The following is a 22100-nucleotide window of genomic DNA, read 5'->3' as shown; positions in this document are numbered from 1 at the left end:
TTCCTCTTGTTCAGACAGAAATAAAAAATAAAATAAGCTCTTACAGCAAATGCTGTAATACTTTTTGCTTCTGTGTCTTCAGCAATTACTTGATATCTGCATATCAAGTTCTAGAAAGTTCAATTTCTTGTTTAATAGATTCAATAACAATGTTAGGAGCTTATTTTGGAATCTCAGAAGTATCTGTGGTAATAAGAACTGCTCTATTTAGAAATAAACTAAGTCTTTAATGAGATTCTGGGCTATAAATAAGCAAGATGGGAAAGACTGATTAAAAATGAGAAACAGATGCGTAAAGTCTAATGAAGAGCTTGTGGTTAGTTTTTTTGCTCAGAGTCATGTTTTTGGTGGTGGGATGGGTCATGTTAACATCTGCTGTGGAAAACAAATATCAGTTGAACTGCACTGGTTTAAACCGGCAGGAACTTGGGCTTGGTAGTTGGGATAATGCTGGGGATTGCTCTGCATTGTTTTTATGAATAGACTAATGCATTGCATACTTAGTAAAAAAAAAACACTATTAAATTGCTAGTGAACTAATCAGAAGTACATACTTTTTTTTCCCTCCAGTCTGATTCGCATCAGTCATCTTATTCTCCACAACCTCAACAATTTACACAGAATTCCTCTCAGCCAGCCTCCATTAACCAGACTCAGCCACAACCAATATCCCAGTCTAAGCACGTTCCGCAACCACAGCAGGCTGCACAGCCACCCCATCAGGTCCAGCTGTCTTTGTTTAACTTTCCCCAATCTCCCCCAGGTCAGTATTCTGCCTTGCATAACCTGGGACTACTTCAGATGCACCATCACCACCAAATTCAGCTTCCCAACACTTCGTGGCCTATTCATGGGCCTGTTATTCACTCAGCACCGGGTAACCCTCCTCATTCTACAAATGTTCCATTTTCTATGAGATCTGGCAGCAGCAGCACCACAAATAACCAGAGCAGTGTAAGCTTGAATGATCCCAGTATCATCTTCGCACAGCCTGCTGCCAGGCCCATGGGAATCCCCAGCACTTCTCATGAGGGACACTGGCATAATCCTGTGACTCCAAACTCACTGGTGAACAATGGCACTGTGGGGAATTCAGGTAATTCTTCTCTGTTGTATCAAACCTCTCACACTTTGTGTACAAATGTTAAATGTTACAGAAACAGCTAACTCTTCCAGTTTGTTTTGCCTTAAAAATACAGTGCTTAAGAAACTAAGTTAGTACTTTCATTGTCTTAATGCTTTTGTAGGAAAAAATTGTGCAGGTTGGATCTTTGTTGACTTTTAGTTGTTGATCCTATTTGCCATTAATGGCTGTGCAAGACATGAGAAAACATGCATTCAACTGAGAAATGTTCTAATAATTGTTTGAGTCTAAAGTGGATTTCTGTGAATGCAAAAAACAGTTTCTGTTTATGGTGCTGTATAGATTATTAGATGAATGCTGAGACTGCAACTATGAATTTGAGAGACTGGCACAATTATGGTTGTGCAAACACATTGTCCTCTTGTATTTAGTGCAATATAGACATAATGACATGGTTTGTATACAGTCTTTTCTCCTATAGTTTATTCTGCTTCTTTTATCTCCCTTCATCTTGACCTTATTTTCTGAGTATCCATCACCAATGCTTTACCCGCAACAATTGGACAACAGCCTTTTGCCTCCTACCAAAGCCAAGTACATTCATATGTTCAAGGCTGAGAGAAATAGTATATGTTAGTCAGAGCCCATATCGTTTTTAAAGCAACATAAAAAATGCAGCCCCTGAATTTGCATGTAATGGTCTTCTGATTTAAGTGTGTAGCTTTCCCAATATTTAAATATATATATCTTCATAATGCAACATGATGATGCAGTTGTTCATCACAAGAGGTGGAAACTGGGAATCTCTTGCACAGCTTTTCTCTGCACTAACAGAATAATTGACAGCAACAGTAGGTTTTCATCTGAGTCAAGTGTTGCTGAGGTGTACTCCACCAGTGAGTTTTTAACACTTTTGTTGAGGTGTGGGAGTTGCATGGTGTTGTATTTGGAGCTTCGTGAGGATATTCTTGAGGATATAGGAGCTGCTACAAAGGTGCTGAATTTTCAGTGTGCTTAGTCCCTGAGCCTCCATAATTTCTGATCTAAATTATTTGTCCCCCTCCTCCATGCCCAGCCAGCCCTGACTTTTTCTCAAGCACCTTCTTCCAGTCTGACACCTCACCTGTGAAGCTGTCGTCTTGCAGGCTGGCTCTTGAATCCTAGTTTCTCCTTCGTTCTCCTTCCTCAAGTAGTCCCATTTTCCATCATGTAGTCCAGTCAGTCTCTGTCTTCAGTCTATTTCCTTCTGCTCTGTTTTATTATGCTGGTGGCCCTTCCTGCAGCAGGGGGGTTGAAGCCTGATGATTCTTGAGGTCCCTTCCATCCCAGCCATTCTATGATTCTGTTTACTTCTACTGCCATCTTGCCTTCACAGTTGTTGTCCCAGGTTTCTTGTGCAGTCTCGGTATTTTCCCCCATGAATGCCTTTTCCTAGTTTTCAGTCTAGGAACTTTTCCTTTTTGTATTTTGATCAGCTTTGTTTCCTTTATGTCTTAGATGATATGTAAGGTGACAACACTGGATAGGTGCATAGTAAAAATGAGCTGCCTGCTCTGTTTGGAGCCTGCTTTATACTTGTGTTGTACAACTTGGAAGACTAAGTTCGTGGACAATTTTGTCTTGACTTGCATGAACTTGACTTAGAAGGAACAGATTTGCTTTCTTTCCAGTAGACAGTCTGATCAGAAGTAGGATCATTAGAAGTTTCAGACAGATAACTTTTTTCACGCCTACTCCAGTGCCGTGCTCCATGACTATTTTTAGACCTGTAGCTTACTTCTAGTTAATGAATGTCTGTCTAAAAGTTTTCGGACCAATCTGGAGGGGAGCTGATGTACTGAGAGCACTAGTTTCTTGAATGTATTTCTTTATTTTTAGATGTACATTGTATACATTTTTAAATCAGCAGGCATTGCTGTGTCTTAAAAAACTGGAAGCCAGAAGAGCAGTAGTAGTAATACAGGGTTTGGCATAAGCTGCTGTGTGCTGTGCCTCCCTTGGATGCTTGATTTCTCATGCTTCAGTCTGCAGTAATACTAATTGGTGAATGGAATAGCTTATAATTTGCATACTTATTGCATAAGTTTGTGATCTTTCTCTCTAGAAATCAATTTTAAGTTGGTCTATTGGCCAACTATGTATCAAGTTTCTTAAGCATAGAAGTATTAGTGGATTTTCTGTGTGTAGTTCTTGAGTTCTTTCTTGCAGGACAATAGTTTTCATGTCTCACATTAGCAATAGTGAAGATCTGTGTGGGCCCAGATGTTAGTAAAGTTGTTCAGAACTTGTATTTCTCATCATGAGAATGACGTAAAGTCTAATTTATTTTTGTGTGGAATTGTGAAATTGTGGGTCTTGATTCTTAGTACCGATTCATCATATGTCTCCCCCCCCCCCCAATAAATTATATTATAGTGAATAATGAAGTAGTTTAGGTGGTAACTTTAATGATGTATGCTCAAAAAATGAAATAAATGGTAGCACATCGGACTAGTCATGATAAGTGCCCTGCAAACTGTTATTTGAGATGTAAATTATATTTGTGACTTACTGTTTAATTATTTCAACTTGCAATGTGCTTTTCCCTTTCAATTGAAAAATAGATCAGGGTTTCCAAGGACAGTTTGGTAAAATGAACCCTCCTTCTGTCCCTTGGGACCATGGGACCCCTACCCATTTTCCTCTCCTCCGAGGAGCGTGGCCTTACAATATGCCTCAGAACTACATGCAGCAGGGAAATGCCAGCTATCCACCGAACAAACCTTTCTACCCTCAAGGTACTAGAACTAGTTATGTGAATCAACAACTCATGCAACATGTCTCTTTACTGTCTCCAAGGCTTTACAAGCCAAGGAATCATGTTTCACTTCCTAGCCTCCCTGGAACCATAATGAATCCAAGAGTCAAATCTACGCTTACCGGCTTCCTGTGTGGGTTAAAATCTTTTGGGGGAGGGGAGGGGTTAAATCAAACTCTGAATTCTGCATCAGCTTGCACTCTTGCACTTCCAGCCTTTTTCCTCCACTGCTGCTTTCACTGTAGAGCCACCTCTGCTTTGCGAGGGGTTAAGATGATTTGCCCATGAGTTTAAGAATTTGAAGGAAATCTTGTGCTGATTCATTTTATTTGTCTTTTGTACATTGCTTGTGGAATGCCTTACGTACATGAAAGTTTACAAGACTGTAGAATAATTCAAGTTGGAAGGAGCCACTGGAATTTATGTAGTCCAGCTGCAATCAAAGCAGTGCTGTCATCAAAGTTGTATCAGCTTCAGGACTGACTTTATCTCAACTCTTCCTAATGCTAGTGAGGTAAAGGTGTGCAGCATCTTCCAGGACTGGGACAGTAAGAAAAATACCTTTGGCTCCAGTAAGAGAAAAACTATGCCCAAGTTTTACTTGGCAGCTGGGTCACACTGTATAAAGTGAGAGATACTGGCACCAAATCTTTTTCTCCGTTGGCTGTAGTGAGGTTTTCAAGTGACACCCTCATTTTAATACTGTGACATTATTCTTATTGAAGAGTTAAGATTGAAGTAAGAAACTGATGTACTAAACTTTCTGAGGGAATTTTGGAGATAGCATTAAAGTAATACTGCATTGTCCCATTAAGTGGATTAGCCCTACAGATAGCATTTGTGTCAATCTAGAACATGACTTTATTTCTGATTAATACATTTTATATAGCTAAGCACTGTGAGAAATGCTTAACTTGCTGAAGTAATTGTAATCCATTTTCTTTTAGCTGGTCCACTGATGCAGAGTAACCAGCGGTTCTCGCTTCTGTCTCAAGGACACCCACACTTGAATCTGAATTACATTCAACAGAAAAAGTGAAGTTTAATGGGATTGTGGGTGGGTGGAGGGGGAGGGGAGGAAAAATTCAGGTTCTGATTTAAAAATCGTAATGCAACATGTTTAGATACAAGATTATTTAAGACTGTTTTTAAACTGTATCATTTGTACATAGATACAAACTATAGTTTTTACTGGTATCACCAAACGGAGTGATACAAATTTCATCTATTTTATTACCCTATTTTTAAGGGGAATTGTGTTTTGTTTTATCTTGATAAACTGTAAAGAGAGAGAATTTTTAAAATTAAGTTCTTTATTTTCTATTAGCTGTATTCATACTTCGGTTGCTTCAGACTTTATATATATTGTTCTAAAAAATAAAATTAGAAAGGGATTTCATGTGTTAAAAAATTTGTCACTTCTATTCTTTACAGAACTATGTAGTGCCAAAAAACTTTTTAAAAGAAAAATAAAACTGCAAAAAAAAGGATGTAAGATTTGTTCTCCTCTTCCCTGTTTGTATGTTTAATTAGTAAACTGCAGTAACAGAAACAACGTTGAAAAGGCATTAAATACAACCACATTCCCATTATGTTATATTCATTTAATTATATTAAATGTACTAAGGTAAGAATGGTGATTTGAATAAGAACTTTAAATATTCTTAATTTGAAAAACAGGGCCTTGCCGAATGCTAACTCCATTAAGACATGCTAGAGATGAGCTCATGTGTCATTTTCTTCCCAGATACAGGTAGGCCATGTAAGTGATCTATCTTCAAAGTAGTGGTTTACTGTTTTTAAGTTTAGTAAATGACAATAAGTTTCAGATGAAAAGGGCTATTTTACTCGAATCTTTTCACCCAGCTTGTACTGGCCTCAGAAAACTAAAGGATGATCCCTTAAAGAAGAACAAACTAATGGCTGTATATTGCAGATTACTTAATGAAATCAGAAGCCAACTTAAACCCATGCTAGATTTTTGTGGTGTTGCTTCCTTTCCTGTACAGGAGGTTTATTGATAGTTTAGGCTTGTAGTTCTTCAGTGTTTATGACTTCAGCATATTCACACTTCAGCAATGGAATGCAGTACTGGTCAGTCAAAACAAAGCTTTGATTTGAGAATAAAGCCAGTTTCAGTTAGAAGTCCCAATGAAAAATTACAAAAGAAACAGGAAAGAGCCTTTAAGAAAAAACCCTTTTTTTATTGTTCTTCACTGTTTTTTTACAGGCATTGAAAAAAAACAATTTATAAACTACCTTCAGATTTTATCATAAGGATTAGAAAGTAAAAGAAATTCAGCTTTCCTTTAACTAAAAAACAAATACAACAAGACCCACAAAAACAACACTTGTACAAGAGGAGTAGGATTAAAAATTGACTGCTAAAGCAGCCAGTGCATATTCAGCTGTCCCATAAAGCAGATAGGACAGTATTGGACTGAACTGCATGCTGATTAGTTCATTATTCATTCCCTCGACGACTCTTCTTGTGACTTTTCTTTGATCTGAAACAGAGAACAGTTATGTGTCACAGCACTAGTGACTTCTAAACAAACAACATGAAGCATAACAGTAAGTAGTGTTTGACACAGCCACATGTGGAGAGTATTAACTGGAAAACACTGAATGAGACACCATGTCAAATATTTAATTTACTAGATGGTAAGAAGACCTTCAGTCCCCAAGATTCAATGACAAGCATGAGGTCCTGCAAACAAACAGACATCCTTAAGAAACATGCCATGAAATTTTACCTTTCAGGTGATTTGGAATGACTTCTGTGTCTGTGACTACGATGATGCCCTATAAGGCAAAACAGAAAAACAAACAGAAAAAAACAGTTACTTCCATAGACCCTGGAGGTTTTTCTTGTTTTGCTCTTGCAATCTGCTTCTGGTGACTAACTGTCCTAGCTAATGGGAGAATTCCAGGCTTAATTAGGCATCAAATTAACCTCCTGCCCGAGTACGATTTTCAGATACTTGGCAATTTTGTGTGTATTGAAGCAGTTCTGCACACTTTCATACAATTAACCTCTTTATAAACCACATTAAGCATGTAAAATACTTTCTTGATACTATGACACTGATTTTATTTTCAGTAGATGTCATGCTGTTTTAAAAAAAAACTACAAAACAAACAGATTAATTTATAAACCACAGAAATACCTGGAGATTTAGATCTTGATCTGTGGCGCCTCTCCCTAGATCTGCTCCGGTGTCGTCTTGGGCTTTTGCTGCGATGCCTCTCCCGACGTGGTGATGGACTGAGAGGAAAGAAGCTTTTAAGATAGCCACGCTAAAAACATACATTCTAACATTGAGTAACAGAATAAAAGACTACCTTCTTCTCTTTGGAGAGCGGCTTCGCCTGTAATTGGGGGAAAAAAGAGACATTAAAAATAATAACAGAACCAGCAGTTTAATTTCCTATACACTCTAGCATCTGCACCCTACACTTTCCTATAGCCTGCAGTGGTAGTGATGGGCTTGATGAAGAAGAGGCAGTACGTGCTTTGGTCTGGCCCATACACTGAGCAGAAGGATTAAGTGATGAGTTTTTTCTGGCTCACTACCAGTAAGGACAGTAACTGGATTTTCTCTCAAAACTTTGGCTTACGTGAAAACACACTTGGTTCCCCTTACGTATCCATTCTTCATTCTATTATCGTATTTAGCTAACATTGCCCAGCAAGTTCAACAGTTATTGAAGAACGTGGGAAACGTACAGGCCCATGACTGCACTGCTCCTTACTTTAAGAAGTGGCAAAAGTACCTGGAGAGATTCTGAGGCTCAACTGTCATCTAATTCATGCTTCACTGCAGCACAATAGGTAGAAATACTGCTGAAAAGGAGCCACATCTCACCTTCGTGGAGACCTGCTTCGGCTCCGCCTGTATCGTATAGCTGGAGATCTGCGGGGTTTGTCAAGGTCTCTGTAGCCTCTTCTGCGGTGATCAGGAGAGGGAACTCGCTCCAGCTGGGTACAATGGGGAAAAAAGGTTCTGTAAGTCTTCAAGGTTTGATTTATCAGCAAGGATTTCTGAATGAGAAATCTAAGTGAGAATAAGAGGAAATGTCATCCAAACAATCTTTTTCTTCCTCAAATAATTAATGTGCATGTATGAGTGCTACTGCCCAAATTTGCTAACTGGAAATTAAAACTACCACCTTCATACTGTTGATTCTTCAATAGCACAGCAGAACTGACTACATCTGTCATCATAACCTTCACCATCTTTACTTTTTGTTTGTGTACATAAAATAATTTATCAAAAACGTGTTCAAGTAGCACAAAAGAGGTTCAGAGCTGTGATTTTCCGCAGGCAGGAAAGCTTGACAAACAACACTTCAGAGATGCTGCAGGATCTAAAGCGTTCTCACAGGCAGCTCATGTGAAAATCCTTTAAGGGAGGAGCTGGTAGGTGCAAACAGCTGTGATCTCTCAACTATTTCTCACAAACCCATACAAGTTTGGGGCAGTTCCAGCATTAGCTTTATCCATTCCTCTGTAAAATGTCACTAACCTTTTCATCTTCCTCTTCTTCCTCCTCACTAGATTCTACATCATCCATATCTTCTTCCAGAGCACTAACACGAGGTTCAAGTTGCTCAGCTTCTTCCAGAACATATCGTTTCTAAGGGAAATTACAACTTTATTCTTGGGCTATATAAGATAAGCACCTAAGAGGCATTTGGCATGCCCAAAGAGTCTTAATTCTAGCTTCATGCAACATGCCAGTAGCTGATACAACTACTGAATATGATGCAGTTAAAACCATTCACTTTTCCAGACCTGCAATCGAGGCAAAATTATATCACACACACGTTCCTCATGGAGTAGTTCATCGATAAATTCATCCACGTGCATCAGTTCAAATTCTAGAGGGGAAAAAAAATAGCATCTTACATACATGGTTAACACTATATAAATAAGGTGAGACACTTCAGACTTCGCTGAAGGAGCTGTACAAACAATGGCTTTAAAGTCATTCTTAATGATGAGGGAAATCCTTAGGCCCGTCTTGTAGAAAGGAGAAAGTGCAGCACAGCTGAGATGAGCAGATGTCCAGGGCTTAAACTCACTCCATTAGCGCGTTTCTTTGCTATATATGCTTACCCCCATTTCTGTTCTGACTTTTTATTTTTCGATAGTCGTTGTACAGAGGCTCAAGATACTTGTAGCAGTCAATAGCTGTGCCGGTCAGTCTCATGTACAATGCACCAAGCATTCGGACATACCTGGAAAGCAAACCATTGCACACAGCTGAACTTTATGCACAGTCAACAGTTTAGGTAAAGAAAAACCATTCCTTTATGATAAGAACAGCACCCTATGACAAAACCACGACAGCTGGGGACATCACATTTCGACACGCAAACGAGCCACAGGCAAGGAAACGTGCTGAAGACTTACTTGAAGTCCTCGTTTTTTATGAACTCCACGATGATGTCCTTCTCGGGCTGGATCTGCAGCATCTTCAGCGTCAAGCACAAGAAAGGCGTGGGCTTGATGTTCCCGCCATAAACGCCCCCCACGTACTTCAGCTCCATGGCCTTGTCCACCACCAGCTCGGCTGCGGGAGGGACAGCCGTCAGCGCCGGCCTCCGCCTCGAGCTCCCCGCCCGCCCCAGCCCGCCATACCCGTGAGGCCGAAGCATTCCTCTTTCCAATACTTGGACTCGTAAATGCGGGTGCGAATGATCTTCTCCACGAGGTACTGCGGGTTGGTGCCGTGGATGCTGTGCGCGTCCTTTACCGTCCGGTTCGCCATGGCGGTCAGCCCCGGCGGCAAACACACTCACCCCACTTCCGCGAGGAACAACACCAACTTCCGCTTCCTGTCCTCCCCGCCACGTTCTTTTCGGGCAGCTTATCACTTCCTGTATCCTTTCCAGATTCAAATATGGCGGCGTCGCTCCGTTCCCTTCTCCCGCCCTCTCCTCTCTGTGCGCACGCGCGGCGGAGAGGGCGGGACTGCGGGTGGGCTTTGGCGCGAAATTCCATCGCGGGGGTGGCGGGAGCGCGCGCTGCTGCCGTTGGTGCCTCAGCACCTCAGCGCCGTGGGGAGCGGGCGGCCGGCTGTGAGGGGAGCGGTGAGGGGAGCTGTGAGGTGAGCGGGCGGCTGCGGTGCTCGTTCCGCGTAGGGCGCTTTGGGGGTCTCTGCGGATTCGACCCCGTCCGGTTCCGTGGCCACGCGGGCTGTACGGCCCTCAGTGTGCGCGGGCATTGTGCAGGGGGAACGGGGTACCTCAGGCCGGCGGGCGGAGGCTGAGGTTGGGAATTGGGGCTGTGTTTTAACCTGCACTGCTTGTGGGGATTCGGTCTGGAAATCCTGTGTTAACTCTGCTTGTTTTTCAGCTACAAGCAAAGGTTGTTCGTTTACTTTTTGCTTTCCCTTAGGAAACATGGACGCCCGTCAGCAGAGCAAAGTCGTTCATTCCTGGTACGGCCAGCCTATGAACTCAGACAGAAAGCTGAGGATTCTGCAGTACAAGTAAATAAGGTTTATTTCTGTTTCTCTCAGGGGGATGTAAGCAGTGACACTTGCTTTGCTTTGACATCCCTTAGGTGTTAATTTGGCAGTGTGAATATTACTAAGTAGCAGTAGTTTCATCATATGCATCGTGACACCATACGTGTAACGCAAAAGTGTTGTCATAAAGCTCTTGAAATGTAAATCGTACGTTTGAGCAAAAGCATTCAATTATATCTGTGAATAAGTGCTACCTTCCTGCTCAAGGTACGAGTGAAGGTTATTAATCAGCTTGGTTTTAGGCTTTGTTGGAGGAGATCTAAGAGGCTTTAAGTTGGGCAGTCGGCTTTGATGGCACATGAGTAATAAATGATGCTGACTTGTCTGTGTCATTTTCTAGGGGAATCCTTATCAAGTCTGAGAGAAGCAAAAGAGAAAGATGCATCCAACTTGGCGACTTTGTTCTCGTAGAAGGGGAGAACGCAGATCAACCTTTTGTGGCACAGCTCCTGGATTTGTATGAAGATGGTAAGAAATAAAAACCTCCTGCGTGAGGAACCTTAACATGTTCTAAAGATAATTATATCGTGGGGATGTGGTCAGCATTAACACTGGGGCTCTATTCTAAGTTATTAAGGAAACTAGACTTTGGTAATCACTGCTCCTGTATGCATATTCTCTCTTAAATTTTTGATGCTGAATTCATCTGAATTGGGTAGCTAAATGCAGTTGGAAGGCTTTAGAAGGCACAGTCTTTTGCTTAGTTGTTTACTTGTAAAAGAAATAGTCCTTGGGGAAGGCAATGTGAGCTCTTGCTTTATTTAGATATTGGAGAAGCCCACTGGAACAAGAGTACTGCTGCCCTGAGACTTGCGTTTTATTAGACACCAAGGATTTCGGTGTTGGATACACAGCTGAATAAGTGGGCTCATCACTTATGTCCCTTGTAGAACGACTTATTTATAGGTGGAGCTAGATATGAAAAGATAAGTCATGGCAGGCAAGTGGTGCAAAGGCTGTGGTAGAGTCTGAGAATCTATTCGTTACCAAGTCTCATTTCTTTCAACAGCTGTTGTTTCTTTTGGTCTGCATTGGCAGTATTTTGTGGGTTTTCTCATTCAAAGCAAAAATACACGGAGTGATGCATATTTGTGATGCACGTTTATTGTAACATAACAGATTATTCTTGCACTGGTGGACTGAAATTTGTGAATCTTTCTTGAAAAGGTTTTCTGCGTCTTTGATGAAGTTGCTAAAAATGTTTGGTTTTGGTTTTGTTTGAAGATGAACACCTTGAAATATGAACAGGAGCATAAAAACTGCATTATGTTCCAAATGTCTTTTATCCACAAGGAACCTTCTCATGCTGTTTATTCAGACTTGCTTCTCTGGTATTTCACGGTGGGATTCTCTGGTTCGTTAGGCAGTGAGCAAACATTTCTGGTTTATCTTTAAAATAACCCTGAAACTACCAGTAACATTATGAAATTTCTCAGTTCTCCTTTTACGTCACTGCCTTCAGTTAGTGGAGTTAAAATAAAAGGCTCTTTAGAAACAAATCTCTGTAAATCAGGCTTTAGTTGTTTAACTGAACTGTATGGGCTACTTAATAGTTATTAAAGATGCACTTTAAATTCTCAATGAAACTCCACAGGACCAGGTGTAGCTAAAGAAGCACCAGCATGTTTAATCTTTCTCTAAACTAATCCAAGTCACTCGCAGTGAGTGCTGTAGTGCCCAGAGTTCCCCTGCCTGTCCCATTGCTGTGTAGTGAGCAATGTGTCTGTGCTATCGCCATGGCTCACCAGAAGTGTGCAATTGTATCGAGTAACCAGTGGCACTGCTGGGTCAGTGCTTCAGCTGTGGTGCCCTTAATGTGGTACTGCAGGTAGTGATGACGCTGACATATTTATACGTCACTCTTCTTATTACATAAGACATTGCACTTGGTATAGAACTGTCTGTGTGCTTACTTGTCAGAACTATGAGAGCTGTAACTTCTGTATCATTTGTCAGTTTCTAGTTTTGGCCTTAACTCTGTTTGATCTTGAGCTAATTTATCTCCCTCATTCATCTGGAAAATCTTTCATCCTCTTTTTCTAAATGTATAGTTTTGTTGTTTTTTTAATTAAAAATTAAGGAAGAACACTGCCTTTTCAGTACGTATATGCCAAGTATCTTGTGTATTATTTCAGCTGAAGTCATCAAGGTCTGCTAAGAACTATTTATGGTACAAGAGGATCCTTAGTATTCATTTTCTTTTTGCTTGTAGGCGCTCAGAAGAAGCATGCAGTTGTACAGTGGTTCTCTCATATTACAGAGATACCTAAGAATAAGCAGAAACTGCTTAAGAGAAGAATTTCTTCCCAGGAAGTGTTTTTTGACCAAGTTTCTGGCTACGACACTGACATAGCTGTGGAGACTATCATTGACAGTGCGCTGGTAGGTGCTGCAGCCCACCTACGTGCAGAAGGGAAAAATGAACTGAAACAGTTTGAAAAACAGAATAGTGCAGCTACTTTACTTCCTCCTGAACTGAACATGCAATGTGTATTTGATTGCTAGTGGAGTTGTGTGGGATGGTTGAAAACTCAGTACTCCTCCTTCCCTAAGTGACTTTGGTTATGGGAAGCATATGGGATTGCATGGGAGGGAGTAATATGATGGAGGCCTGTCGTGGTTCAACGAGGCATGTAGCAGGGTAACACTGAGCTAACAGTTTTGTAGGCTGACCACATTGCCATCTATAGTGAAGTACCACGAGTTCTAACTGTAAGACATGTGAATAGAAAACAGTTGAATGCTAAATTATCAATAAGTATTAAGGTATGTATGTGTTGGTATTTTTTTCTCCTTTTTCAGGTAATACCCTTACGTGTAAGGGATGAACTACCTACTAGATTAAAAAAGGAAAAAATCTTCTGTGTGAAACAGTCTTGGGATGGGAAATGCTTTAAGGCCTTGTCGCCTCACACATTCATGAAGCTGAATGAAGCTAGCAAGAAAGGAGATGGCATCCCAAACTCTTTCAACTCTTCTGTTCCTTCGGATATTGTTTCCTCTGTGAAAAAAGAGAACAAGAAGGTTGCTTGGAGTGCCACAAAACAAAAAAATGTTGAGATGGAAATAGAATCAAAACATTCTGCTTCCAAGTCCTCCCTTTCTAAGAAGAGACATTCACTAAGAATAGCTAATGACATAAAAAATCCACCCGCAAGAAAGAAGTTAGAGTTGAACAGTATGTATATGTCAGTATGTGTATTCTGTCCATTGGGTTGTTTTGAATGGAGAATTGTGACTCCCTCTTGACCTCAGTTCTCCTGCCTTATTTTTCCTTATTTTCTGGCTAAAGGTATACTAGAAGGTTTACGCTGGATTGACTGAATGAATACATTTGGATCGTATATTCAAACTGAAAGCTGAGTAAAGTTGGAAGTGATAGTTAAAGCCTAGTTTTTCACTTTTCTGCTATGCTGCCCTCTTCACAGAGGAAAATGCATGCTTTCCACTAATTCAGTTTTCTGTCCACAAAGCTTAATGCCATCACATTTCCTTTAAATTACAGCTCTGACACCATGTCTTCTGAAACTACTGGCTTCTCTGAAATGTCTAACACAAACTATCCATGTTAAAGGTTGACAAAAGTTTGTTGCTTTTAATTCCTAGGTCCCACGAGATCTCCAAAAATCAAGCTCCTGGAAGAGGATGTTTTGGAGCTTTTAGATGATGACTCTGATTTTCAGTTGTTAAAACCAACAGCTCTTAAAAGAAAAGTGAAATTCACTGAAGTTCCAAGCTCACCACCAAAAATAAGTTGTTCTAGTGATAAGCTGAAGTCAGTGTTTGGTACTGCAGAGCACCAGGAGATATTTAGTGGTACACTAAGATTGTCCCCTTATAGGAAGGCTGAAGACTCTAATGAGAAAGTCAAGAATCTTAATATGGAAGATGACGCTATAGTGTAAGTAATAGTATTTTTATAACTATTTTTGTATTTGCATTGAGTTTACAAGCTTAACACTTGAGCCTGATGTTTAAAGGGCCTCCTCTCCATCTTTACAAGTGTGGTTCAGATAAAAGTAGCTTTGTGTTCTTTACAGCTTAACGGGACGTAAGGAGCTGGGTAGTCAGAGCCCTGCGGTGACCCCTCGTTCTCGTAGAAAATGTACGCAGGAGGCAAGCACTCGCATTGCAGAACAAGTCAGGTGAACTTTTGTTTTCATGGTATCTTGTTCAGATTGTTTTCAATGGCTTGAAGCCTCAACAGTTTGTATAGCTTAACAGTAAGGTGCAAATGATTGCAGAGTGAGTAAAAACTGTCTAATATTAAGAAACATTAAGCTGACTGCCTTTAATTCAGTCTGTTAAATAGCTATTGAAAATAAGAGCTCAAGTGGAGAGTAAGTTGACTTGCTCATTACAGCCACCTTACAGGAAAAACTGAAGATGTATCAAATGACACTTTGTAGTGAGCAGAGTTATATGTATTAAAAAAAAAAAACAAACCCACAACTTCTGTCCTTTCTTTCTCATAGCTTATTAAATATGCTAGAATCAAAGGAAGAAGAGGATTTTCTGTCTAGCTCAGATGGTTCTTACTCCTCAAGTAGTGAGGAAGAAGATAGTGATGTGAGCTGTACACCAGAGAAGAAAACTAAATCAAGCAGAATGTTCAGCACACCAAAATCTTCAAGGAAGCCTTCAGTTCACACTCCTGCCAAGACCCCAAGGAAAACAGTAAGTAAGGTTCCTTATAGCCACTGCCATTTTTAAAAGTTTGGAACACTGGGTTATTGAAGAACATAAAGAACTTTAAAATATTTTAGCAGCTCAAAAGGTGAAGTTGCTTGTGTCACAATTTCCCCCGCTGGTTTCTTTGTCTCCTCAAAGAAGAAAACACCATGAGACTTAACTTGTTAATTCCTTTCTTTAAAGACCATGCCTCCTTTCGTTTTATACTTTGACGTCTCTAGGAAGTTATGTGTAATTAATGTTCTGGAGGCTTATACGAATTATCTGTTTCTGGTAGAAATTCCTGTATGTAACTATCTGTTTGAGGTCCTAATTTTTTCTTCTCAGCCTTTACCAGGAACACCCAGGACACCCCGAAATGCAACTCCTGAAATTCCCAGGCGCAGCCATGCAGCACAGAAACCAACCAGTGTACTGGAAGAAGCCAGATTAAGGTAATGTTCACTGAAAGCAGGAAATGCTGAAATAGGGTAATGTCACCTCTACCAGATTTAATAAATTCAGTGAAAATGGGTAATATTTTGATTCCAGAGGAACATTAATCAATTGATGACAATAAATACAGGTGGCTGCAGCACTGCTTTTACAATTGCAAGTTACTGTAACTAGTTCTTTGTGTTAAATTCTTCAGAGTTAGGTATCTGTCTTTATTCTGTGTAACATTCAGTTAAAAAAAAAAACAACAAAAAAACCCACAAAGATCCTCTCTTGTAGATTGCAATGGTACAATGAGTATCTTTCTACAAGCTATTACCTCTTCTTATCCCTACTATACCTCACTTAATACTGTTGATGATGACTGTTCAGCCATCTTAAAACTCAAAAGCTTATAAACTTTAGAGACTAGACTGTTTCATTTGGATACTTGACATTGGTGTTCAGACCTGAAGTATCTAAGACAGATACAGCTGTGAAGTGGAGATGCGGGGGGAGCTCACTATTTGTTTTTCCCCTTAAGGCCATTCAGGTAGATCTGTGAAACTGCATCTCCTTGGCCTTCAGTTTGTTTGACTTTTTTGTTTGTTTTAATCAAAAGGCTGCATGTTTCTGCTGTCCCAGAGTCTTTGCCCTGTCGTGAGGAAGAATTCCAGGATATCTATAACTTTGTGGAAAGCAAACTTATTGATGGTACAGGAGGGTGAGTTCGTTGGTGAGACCATGTAACTGAGATCACATAGACTTGTAGTGCAATGACAGTCAATCAAGTCTGCTTTAATTTAAAAGGCTTGTTTGACTGAAGTAAAGATCCTAGTTGAATTTTCCAGCATGTTTTTTTTCCTTAAGAGGTGTTGCACATACAAATAATGTGAATTCCTGTATCGTACAAATTCAAAGACAGAAATACCTAAAATACCTTTTCACTTGTAGATGTCTGAGAAAATTGCTTTAATTTAATAAAGCAAAATTAGAATTTATGAGGTATTTTAGAGTGTTAGTTACTTTAATAATGAAAAAAAAAAACCAGAAACCTTATATTCTAATGTATGACATGACTTAGTTTGGAATAAAGTAACTGAATGTAGGGAGTTACCTGAAGTGACAGAGTTGGTGTTCAAGGCAGTGTCAGAGCCCAGGAACTCCAATTTCTTAATACTAAGAGCATTACTGTTTTTGCTCAGACTGCTAAAAAGGTGTTCTGTTTGGTAGGTGCATGTATATTTCTGGAGTGCCTGGAACAGGTAAAACTGCAACTGTTCATGAAGTGATTCGCTGTCTTCAGCGAGCTACAGAAGATGACGACCTACCACCATTCCAGTTCATAGAGATCAACGGCATGAAGCTGACTGATCCTCACCAAGCTTATGTGCAGATTCTAGAGGTGAGAAAAGCCTCCTCAGCTGCTCTCCTTTGAAAGAAGAGGGAATTCAGATCCTCAGTGTTTTACGGGATTCAAGACAACTAATGAACAATACTTCTGAAAGTTAAAACTGACAAAGGGTTAAACTCCCTATTTCCAGAGTTTTGGTGTGATTAACCTGCAGTATAATTTAATTCTTGTCCAGTTACTAACAGGTCAGAAGGTGACAGCAACTCATGCTGCAGTGCTGTTGGCAAAACTTTTCTGCACACCTGGACCAAAGAGGAAGACCACAGTGCTGGTAGTGGATGAGGTGAGACAAGGAATCCTTTACTTATTTATTTATTTTTGCTATGATTCAGATCTTTTCATGGTTTGGTGGTTTAACCTTGTTGGATGTAACATTAATATCACGTAAGCGTTTGAAATTGTAGCTTCATTTTGTGATGAGTACTTTTCATAGAGAGATTAGAGCTCTAATTGAAAAAATGCAGGACTGTTAAAAGATTAGCAAAGGAAATGCAACAGAGACTCTTTGGTCAGTATCATGTAAGAAGTGTCTTGTGGCAGAACTAACTCTCTCCAGCCTCACTGTAACTTGTATTGTAAGCACCCAAGACATTGTTTTTTAGTTGGATTCTTAATCTGTTTCTTTTTTCAGCTTGATCTTCTGTGGACCCGAAAGCAGAACGTGATGTACAACTTATTTGATTGGCCAAATCAAAAGCACTCCAAGTTAATCATCTTGGCCATTGCTAACACCATGGACTTGCCAGAGAGAATAATGATGAACAGAGTATCTAGCAGGCTGGTATGTCCTCTAACAGTTAGGCTGCTGAGAGAGAGAACTGATTAAGTGTTGCATGCAATCAAAAGTAATCTGAGAAGGAAAAGGTAGGGTGGATTACATCAGAAGTTACATAATCATAAACAATTATTATTCCCTCTTGTCTCCAGAGGGCAGATGATCAAATAAATTCATATAAATATTAGCAAAATAAGTATAGGAGCCAGCTCACTAATCAGATGTCGTGCTACATAAGAACACTCTGTTCTTATGAGTTAGGAAAAAGAATGCAGATGTCTTTTTAAACATATTAAATACTGTGTAATTGGATTCCGTGCATCATGTTGAAGCTGCTTACTCCAGAGCTCAGAGAAATTTCTTTCTGTTTTCCCTTGCTATTTCCCCTTTCATTTCTGGCACATAATTACTTGTCTCTGTTTGCCATAACCAGATGGTGGATTTTATTTGTTCAATACCTTTGGTCAGGAAATTGGATGTACTCCATACTACGTGTGTTTATTACATCGTCCTAGGTCACTGTTTCAACACTTCCATAAGAAGTGATCTGCAAAAACAGTGCTCTGCCTTCATCCTTCTGTGACTCAAAAATAGTTGCACAGTAACTGAAAATTGCTTTTTCCTACACATTAATCTTGCAGTTCAGCTGAAACTCTGAGAATCCATGTAGTCAAGGGAGAGGAATTCATAAGGGATGTAAAGCTTTACCTCCTGTAGAGTGTGAAAGGCAGTACCTCATAGATAAGTCATAGATTGGTCTTCTCATCTGAAATCAGTTATTATTAGCTTGAGCCAGAGGTGGATTTGTAGTTCTTTGCTGTTTGCTGACTTGCAGGCCTAATGTCAAGTCAACAGAATGACTGTATATGTGCATAAAGATATGCTAAAGAAGAGATGGATATTTTTGGTAGGTTCTGCTGTTACTGTACTTATTTTGTAAGTGTAAACAGTTGTAATAAAAAGGTTCTTTCATTGGGTGGCTCTAGTTTATTTACAAGTTTTTGTAAGAGAACTTGGATTCTAATAGCATGCACCACTAGCTCTGCCCTTCTGGGGTAGTGATCCGCACTCAACCTGTTTCACTTATGGATGTACATGCTTATTTTACAAGTGTGAAGGAGGAAAAAAACCTGATTAAAGCTTCTAGGGGAAGAATGTGAAACAGTTAAAACAGATTGATCCAAGCAGAGAAATTAAAACTACTTACTATGCAGGCTATGCTTGAATAGTTTGATTGAAGCACTTCTCACTGTATTTTATTGTTTATTATAGGGTCTCACCAGAATGTCCTTTCAGCCCTACACCTACAAACAGCTACAGGAAATTATTTCATCTAGACTGAACAGTGTGAAGGCATTTGAAGAGGACGCAATTCAGCTAGTTTCCAGAAAGGTAAATACAGTACAAATAGCTCTGTGTTGAGCCAGGTAAAAGTTATGAGGGACATGGGAGAATTCTGTAGCGGTAATTGCAGTTCTGTGGATACACATTCTGCACTGGGGACAAAGTGAGGCACTAATAGTGGATCACGTATTGTTCTTTCTCTGAAGTATACGTGGCATTTTTGCAGGAAACATGGCTAAGGCAGTGTCCTTGTTTTTTCCACCTGCTCTGAGAAGGAAGCTTAATGATACAAAGTCAGCTTTCTATAGTGTTTGGCATAATGAATCATTGGATGGATCTTGAAAGGGCTGGGGGGAGAGGAAATCTAGTATGCCGGTAGCAGTGGAAATATCCATATTCATTTTCTATTTCTCAAGTTGTTTAAGGCCTCAATGTAACCTATTTCCAGTCCGTATATTCTGTTGTACAAAAACCAAATAATGCCTTGGGGATCAGTAGCATTTTCAAATTCAGATGTATGCGTGGTGTAATGTCAACTTCACTAAAATTGTAAGCCACAAGTGGGGTTTGAAGAGGTGTTTAGTTTCAGAAATTTTGTTAAGCTGAAGTTCTTCAGACACTTGCAAGTGTAAATTCGTTATCTCAAGTAGTTGTGTACTCCTAAAATGTTCCTTAGTGTATGAAAAACGGGATTTTCACTTCTTTTCCTATGTGAATATGGACTGTGGTAAGGTGTTCCTGAGAAGTTTTGCTGGTGAATTGAACTGTTCATACTGAATTTCCTAGAGGTTTTTGTTTGTTTTGTTTTTTTTTTAACCTTCTGTGGTTTTAGAGGAAAAGTTCGGTCTCAACTTAGTGATTGCTCAATTACGGTGGGTGTAGTGGAGTTGCTTTTGATCAATAAGATGAAAATTTTGACCAGTATTTCAAATCTGGATTTGTATAACATAGTCTACCTGCTGCTGGTTTGTTTTCTGGTCCGTTTACTCTACAGGCTGAGATAAATGTTTAGCAAGGAAATATTTCCACAAACCTGCCATGCTTACTTTCAGGTAGCTGCGCTGTCTGGTGATGCAAGGCGTTGCCTCGATATCTGCAGAAGGGCCGCTGAGATCTGTGAGTTTTCTAGCCAAAAGAATAGTCCTGAGATAGTCAGGATGACCCACGTAACACAAGCCATAGATGAAATGTTCTCATCACCGTATATAGAGGCAATCAGGTAAAAACATTTATTTATTTTTGTGTTGTTTTCACTGTGCTATTTTTCAACAACCTTCAGTCCGTCCTTAGACTCCTTTTAGAGTGCATGTGATGCATTATGTTTAGTTGAAATGTGAGTTTAATAAACAACAATCGCACAGCCAGGGGAGAGATACAACATAGAAATTAAGGATGGGAAAACTAGGTGCAGAAATCTCTTGTTTAAAGTTCTATAGGATGTTTCCATATTAGCATTCTGCTTAGGGATTTTGAGATGTTCTGATTGTCCCTGTTTTACTGTATGTTGTGTCTGAAAAACATTAATTTGTTAACTCATAAAGGTTAACTGACTGTAACGCATTGCAAAGCGTGTATGGAGTTTGATATGGATTCTGCCGTTTTCAGCTTGGGTTCAGAATCATTATTGAAGGAGCTACAGACTTGTTCTGCCAGCACAGAACACTCACAGTATCATGGCATTACACAGTTCTGTGATGTTTAGCTCTTGTCATTCCTCATATGAATGCTTGTAAGAAACCAGGATCTGTACAATTAGCAATCTGTGCGGCTCTGTAAGTGATCCTGTAAGCTTTATATTCTGCATGGAATCAAAGGTCTTGTTCAGATAGGTACTGAAAGGAGTGGGATGCGGTGCTCTGTGTTGTCAGGGTTGCAGGTTGTATTATGGGCTGTTTGATAAGGTGTCTTGCTTATTTCCACTCTCAGGTAGGAAAATCTTTGCATTTAAGTGATTTTCCTCCCAGATTTCTTCCTAAGGACTCACAAGTTCGGAACTTTGCAGACTAATTGTTGCTCATTTTGTTTTGATATTCAGGAATGCCTCGTTGCACGAACAGATCTTTTTTAAAGCAATTTTAGCAGAGTTTCGTAGGGTGGGAGTTGAGGAGGCAACAGTTCAACAGGTATGTTAGTGTTTCACGGTACTCTTATTTAAATGCACTGGAAAAACTCTCAGGCAAAACCAGAAGTATTTAAAAGTTTGGGATTTGTATTCCTAGAATCTGATGGAAAACACTGACAATAAATTATTCCAGCACAGCCAGGTAGAGTCCATTCTGTGCTTGGATGTAACAAATGATCGGGTGAAACTGTGGACTAAGTGGGTTTGCTGATGATTTTGCTTTGGGGCTACATAAAAATAAAGGATAGCGGATTATGACAGAAGCTTCGGGTGTTTGGTGCTACAAGAGCAGCGTGTGTGCGTGAGTACTTGAGTTACACCTCTTTTTCTCCTTTAACAGGTCTATCACCAGCACATATCCCTGTGCAGGATGGAGGGCATGCAGAGCCCAACGGTGTCAGACATCGTGGCCATTTGTGCCAGGCTCGGTGCCTGCAGGCTGCTGCTGCTGGACTCCAGCAATAAATACCTGCACATGCGTGTGCGCCTCAACGTCAGCCAGGATGATGTCATGTATGCGCTCAAGGATGACTAAGGCAATAGAGATTTTATTTTTATATATGTATAGATATTTTAAAGATGGGTCTATTTTATTATTATTAAATTTTTTTTAAAGTATAGAGAAAAATGGAAGCAGTAGGTTGTATTTTTAAGTATTTCAGTTTGGTGTATCAAAGCACTTTGTACAATAAAGAACTCGCTTTGAAGCATTTTAAATACTTGAAATGAAACGATCTGTTTCAGAAGCACTGTTGGTAAGTGGTCCCCTTCCAGCCGGGTCTGTGAGCTGGAATTGATTACTGGCATCAGTGCTGCTGGGGTTTATCCCTCGGAGCTGCTTTTGTTGTGCCCAGCCCCATCCTTGTGGCATCACTGTGTTCCTCACTTTGTTGAGTGCAGAAGATGTGTTTAAAGTGTG

General features: G+C 39.9%; 3 protein-coding genes across 4 annotated transcripts in view; 2 read left to right on the top strand and 1 right to left on the bottom strand.

Annotated features, from left to right (window-relative positions):
• The window catches only part of TUT4 (terminal uridylyl transferase 4), a 39447-nt gene extending 34106 nt beyond the window's left edge, over positions 1 to 5341 (top strand). For both annotated transcript variants that reach the window (XM_072342761.1, XM_072342762.1), the window contains exons 28-30: positions 571 to 1096; positions 3688 to 3861; positions 4829 to 5341. In XM_072342761.1, the coding sequence (XP_072198862.1) occupies positions 571 to 1096; positions 3688 to 3861; positions 4829 to 4920 (792 nt within the window). In that variant the 3' untranslated portion in view covers positions 4921 to 5341. The remainder of the gene's footprint in view (positions 1 to 570; positions 1097 to 3687; positions 3862 to 4828) is intronic.
• A 729-nt stretch (positions 5342 to 6070) lies between these two features.
• On the bottom strand, positions 6071 to 9753 carry PRPF38A (pre-mRNA processing factor 38A). The gene is made up of 10 exons (XM_072342996.1): positions 9529 to 9753; positions 9301 to 9460; positions 9004 to 9125; positions 8680 to 8765; positions 8411 to 8521; positions 7751 to 7863; positions 7227 to 7253; positions 7052 to 7149; positions 6638 to 6686; positions 6071 to 6388 (listed from the first exon to the last, which is right to left on the bottom strand). The coding sequence occupies exons 1-10, from the start codon at positions 9656 to 9658 to the stop codon at positions 6346 to 6348; spliced, it is 939 nt and encodes a 312-aa protein (XP_072199097.1). The 5' UTR covers positions 9659 to 9753; the 3' UTR covers positions 6071 to 6345.
• Positions 9754 to 9828: 75 nt separating this feature from the next.
• ORC1 (origin recognition complex subunit 1) lies at positions 9829 to 21861 on the top strand. The gene is made up of 17 exons (XM_072342998.1): positions 9829 to 9997; positions 10288 to 10381; positions 10761 to 10888; positions 12633 to 12802; positions 13223 to 13598; positions 14027 to 14321; positions 14461 to 14565; positions 14896 to 15097; positions 15440 to 15546; positions 16149 to 16250; positions 16760 to 16931; positions 17116 to 17223; positions 17572 to 17721; positions 18988 to 19107; positions 20112 to 20278; positions 21095 to 21182; positions 21522 to 21861. Exons 2-17 carry the CDS (start codon positions 10293 to 10295, stop codon positions 21714 to 21716), a joined length of 2574 nt encoding a protein of 857 aa, XP_072199099.1. The 5' UTR covers positions 9829 to 9997; positions 10288 to 10292; the 3' UTR covers positions 21717 to 21861.
• Positions 21862 to 22100: the final 239 nt, after the last annotated feature.

This window comes from Excalfactoria chinensis, chromosome 8 (genome assembly GCF_039878825.1).
Source record: "Excalfactoria chinensis isolate bCotChi1 chromosome 8, bCotChi1.hap2, whole genome shotgun sequence".
NCBI lineage: Eukaryota > Metazoa > Chordata > Aves > Galliformes > Phasianidae > Excalfactoria > Excalfactoria chinensis.
This window is presented reverse-complemented; position numbering and strand designations above follow the sequence as displayed.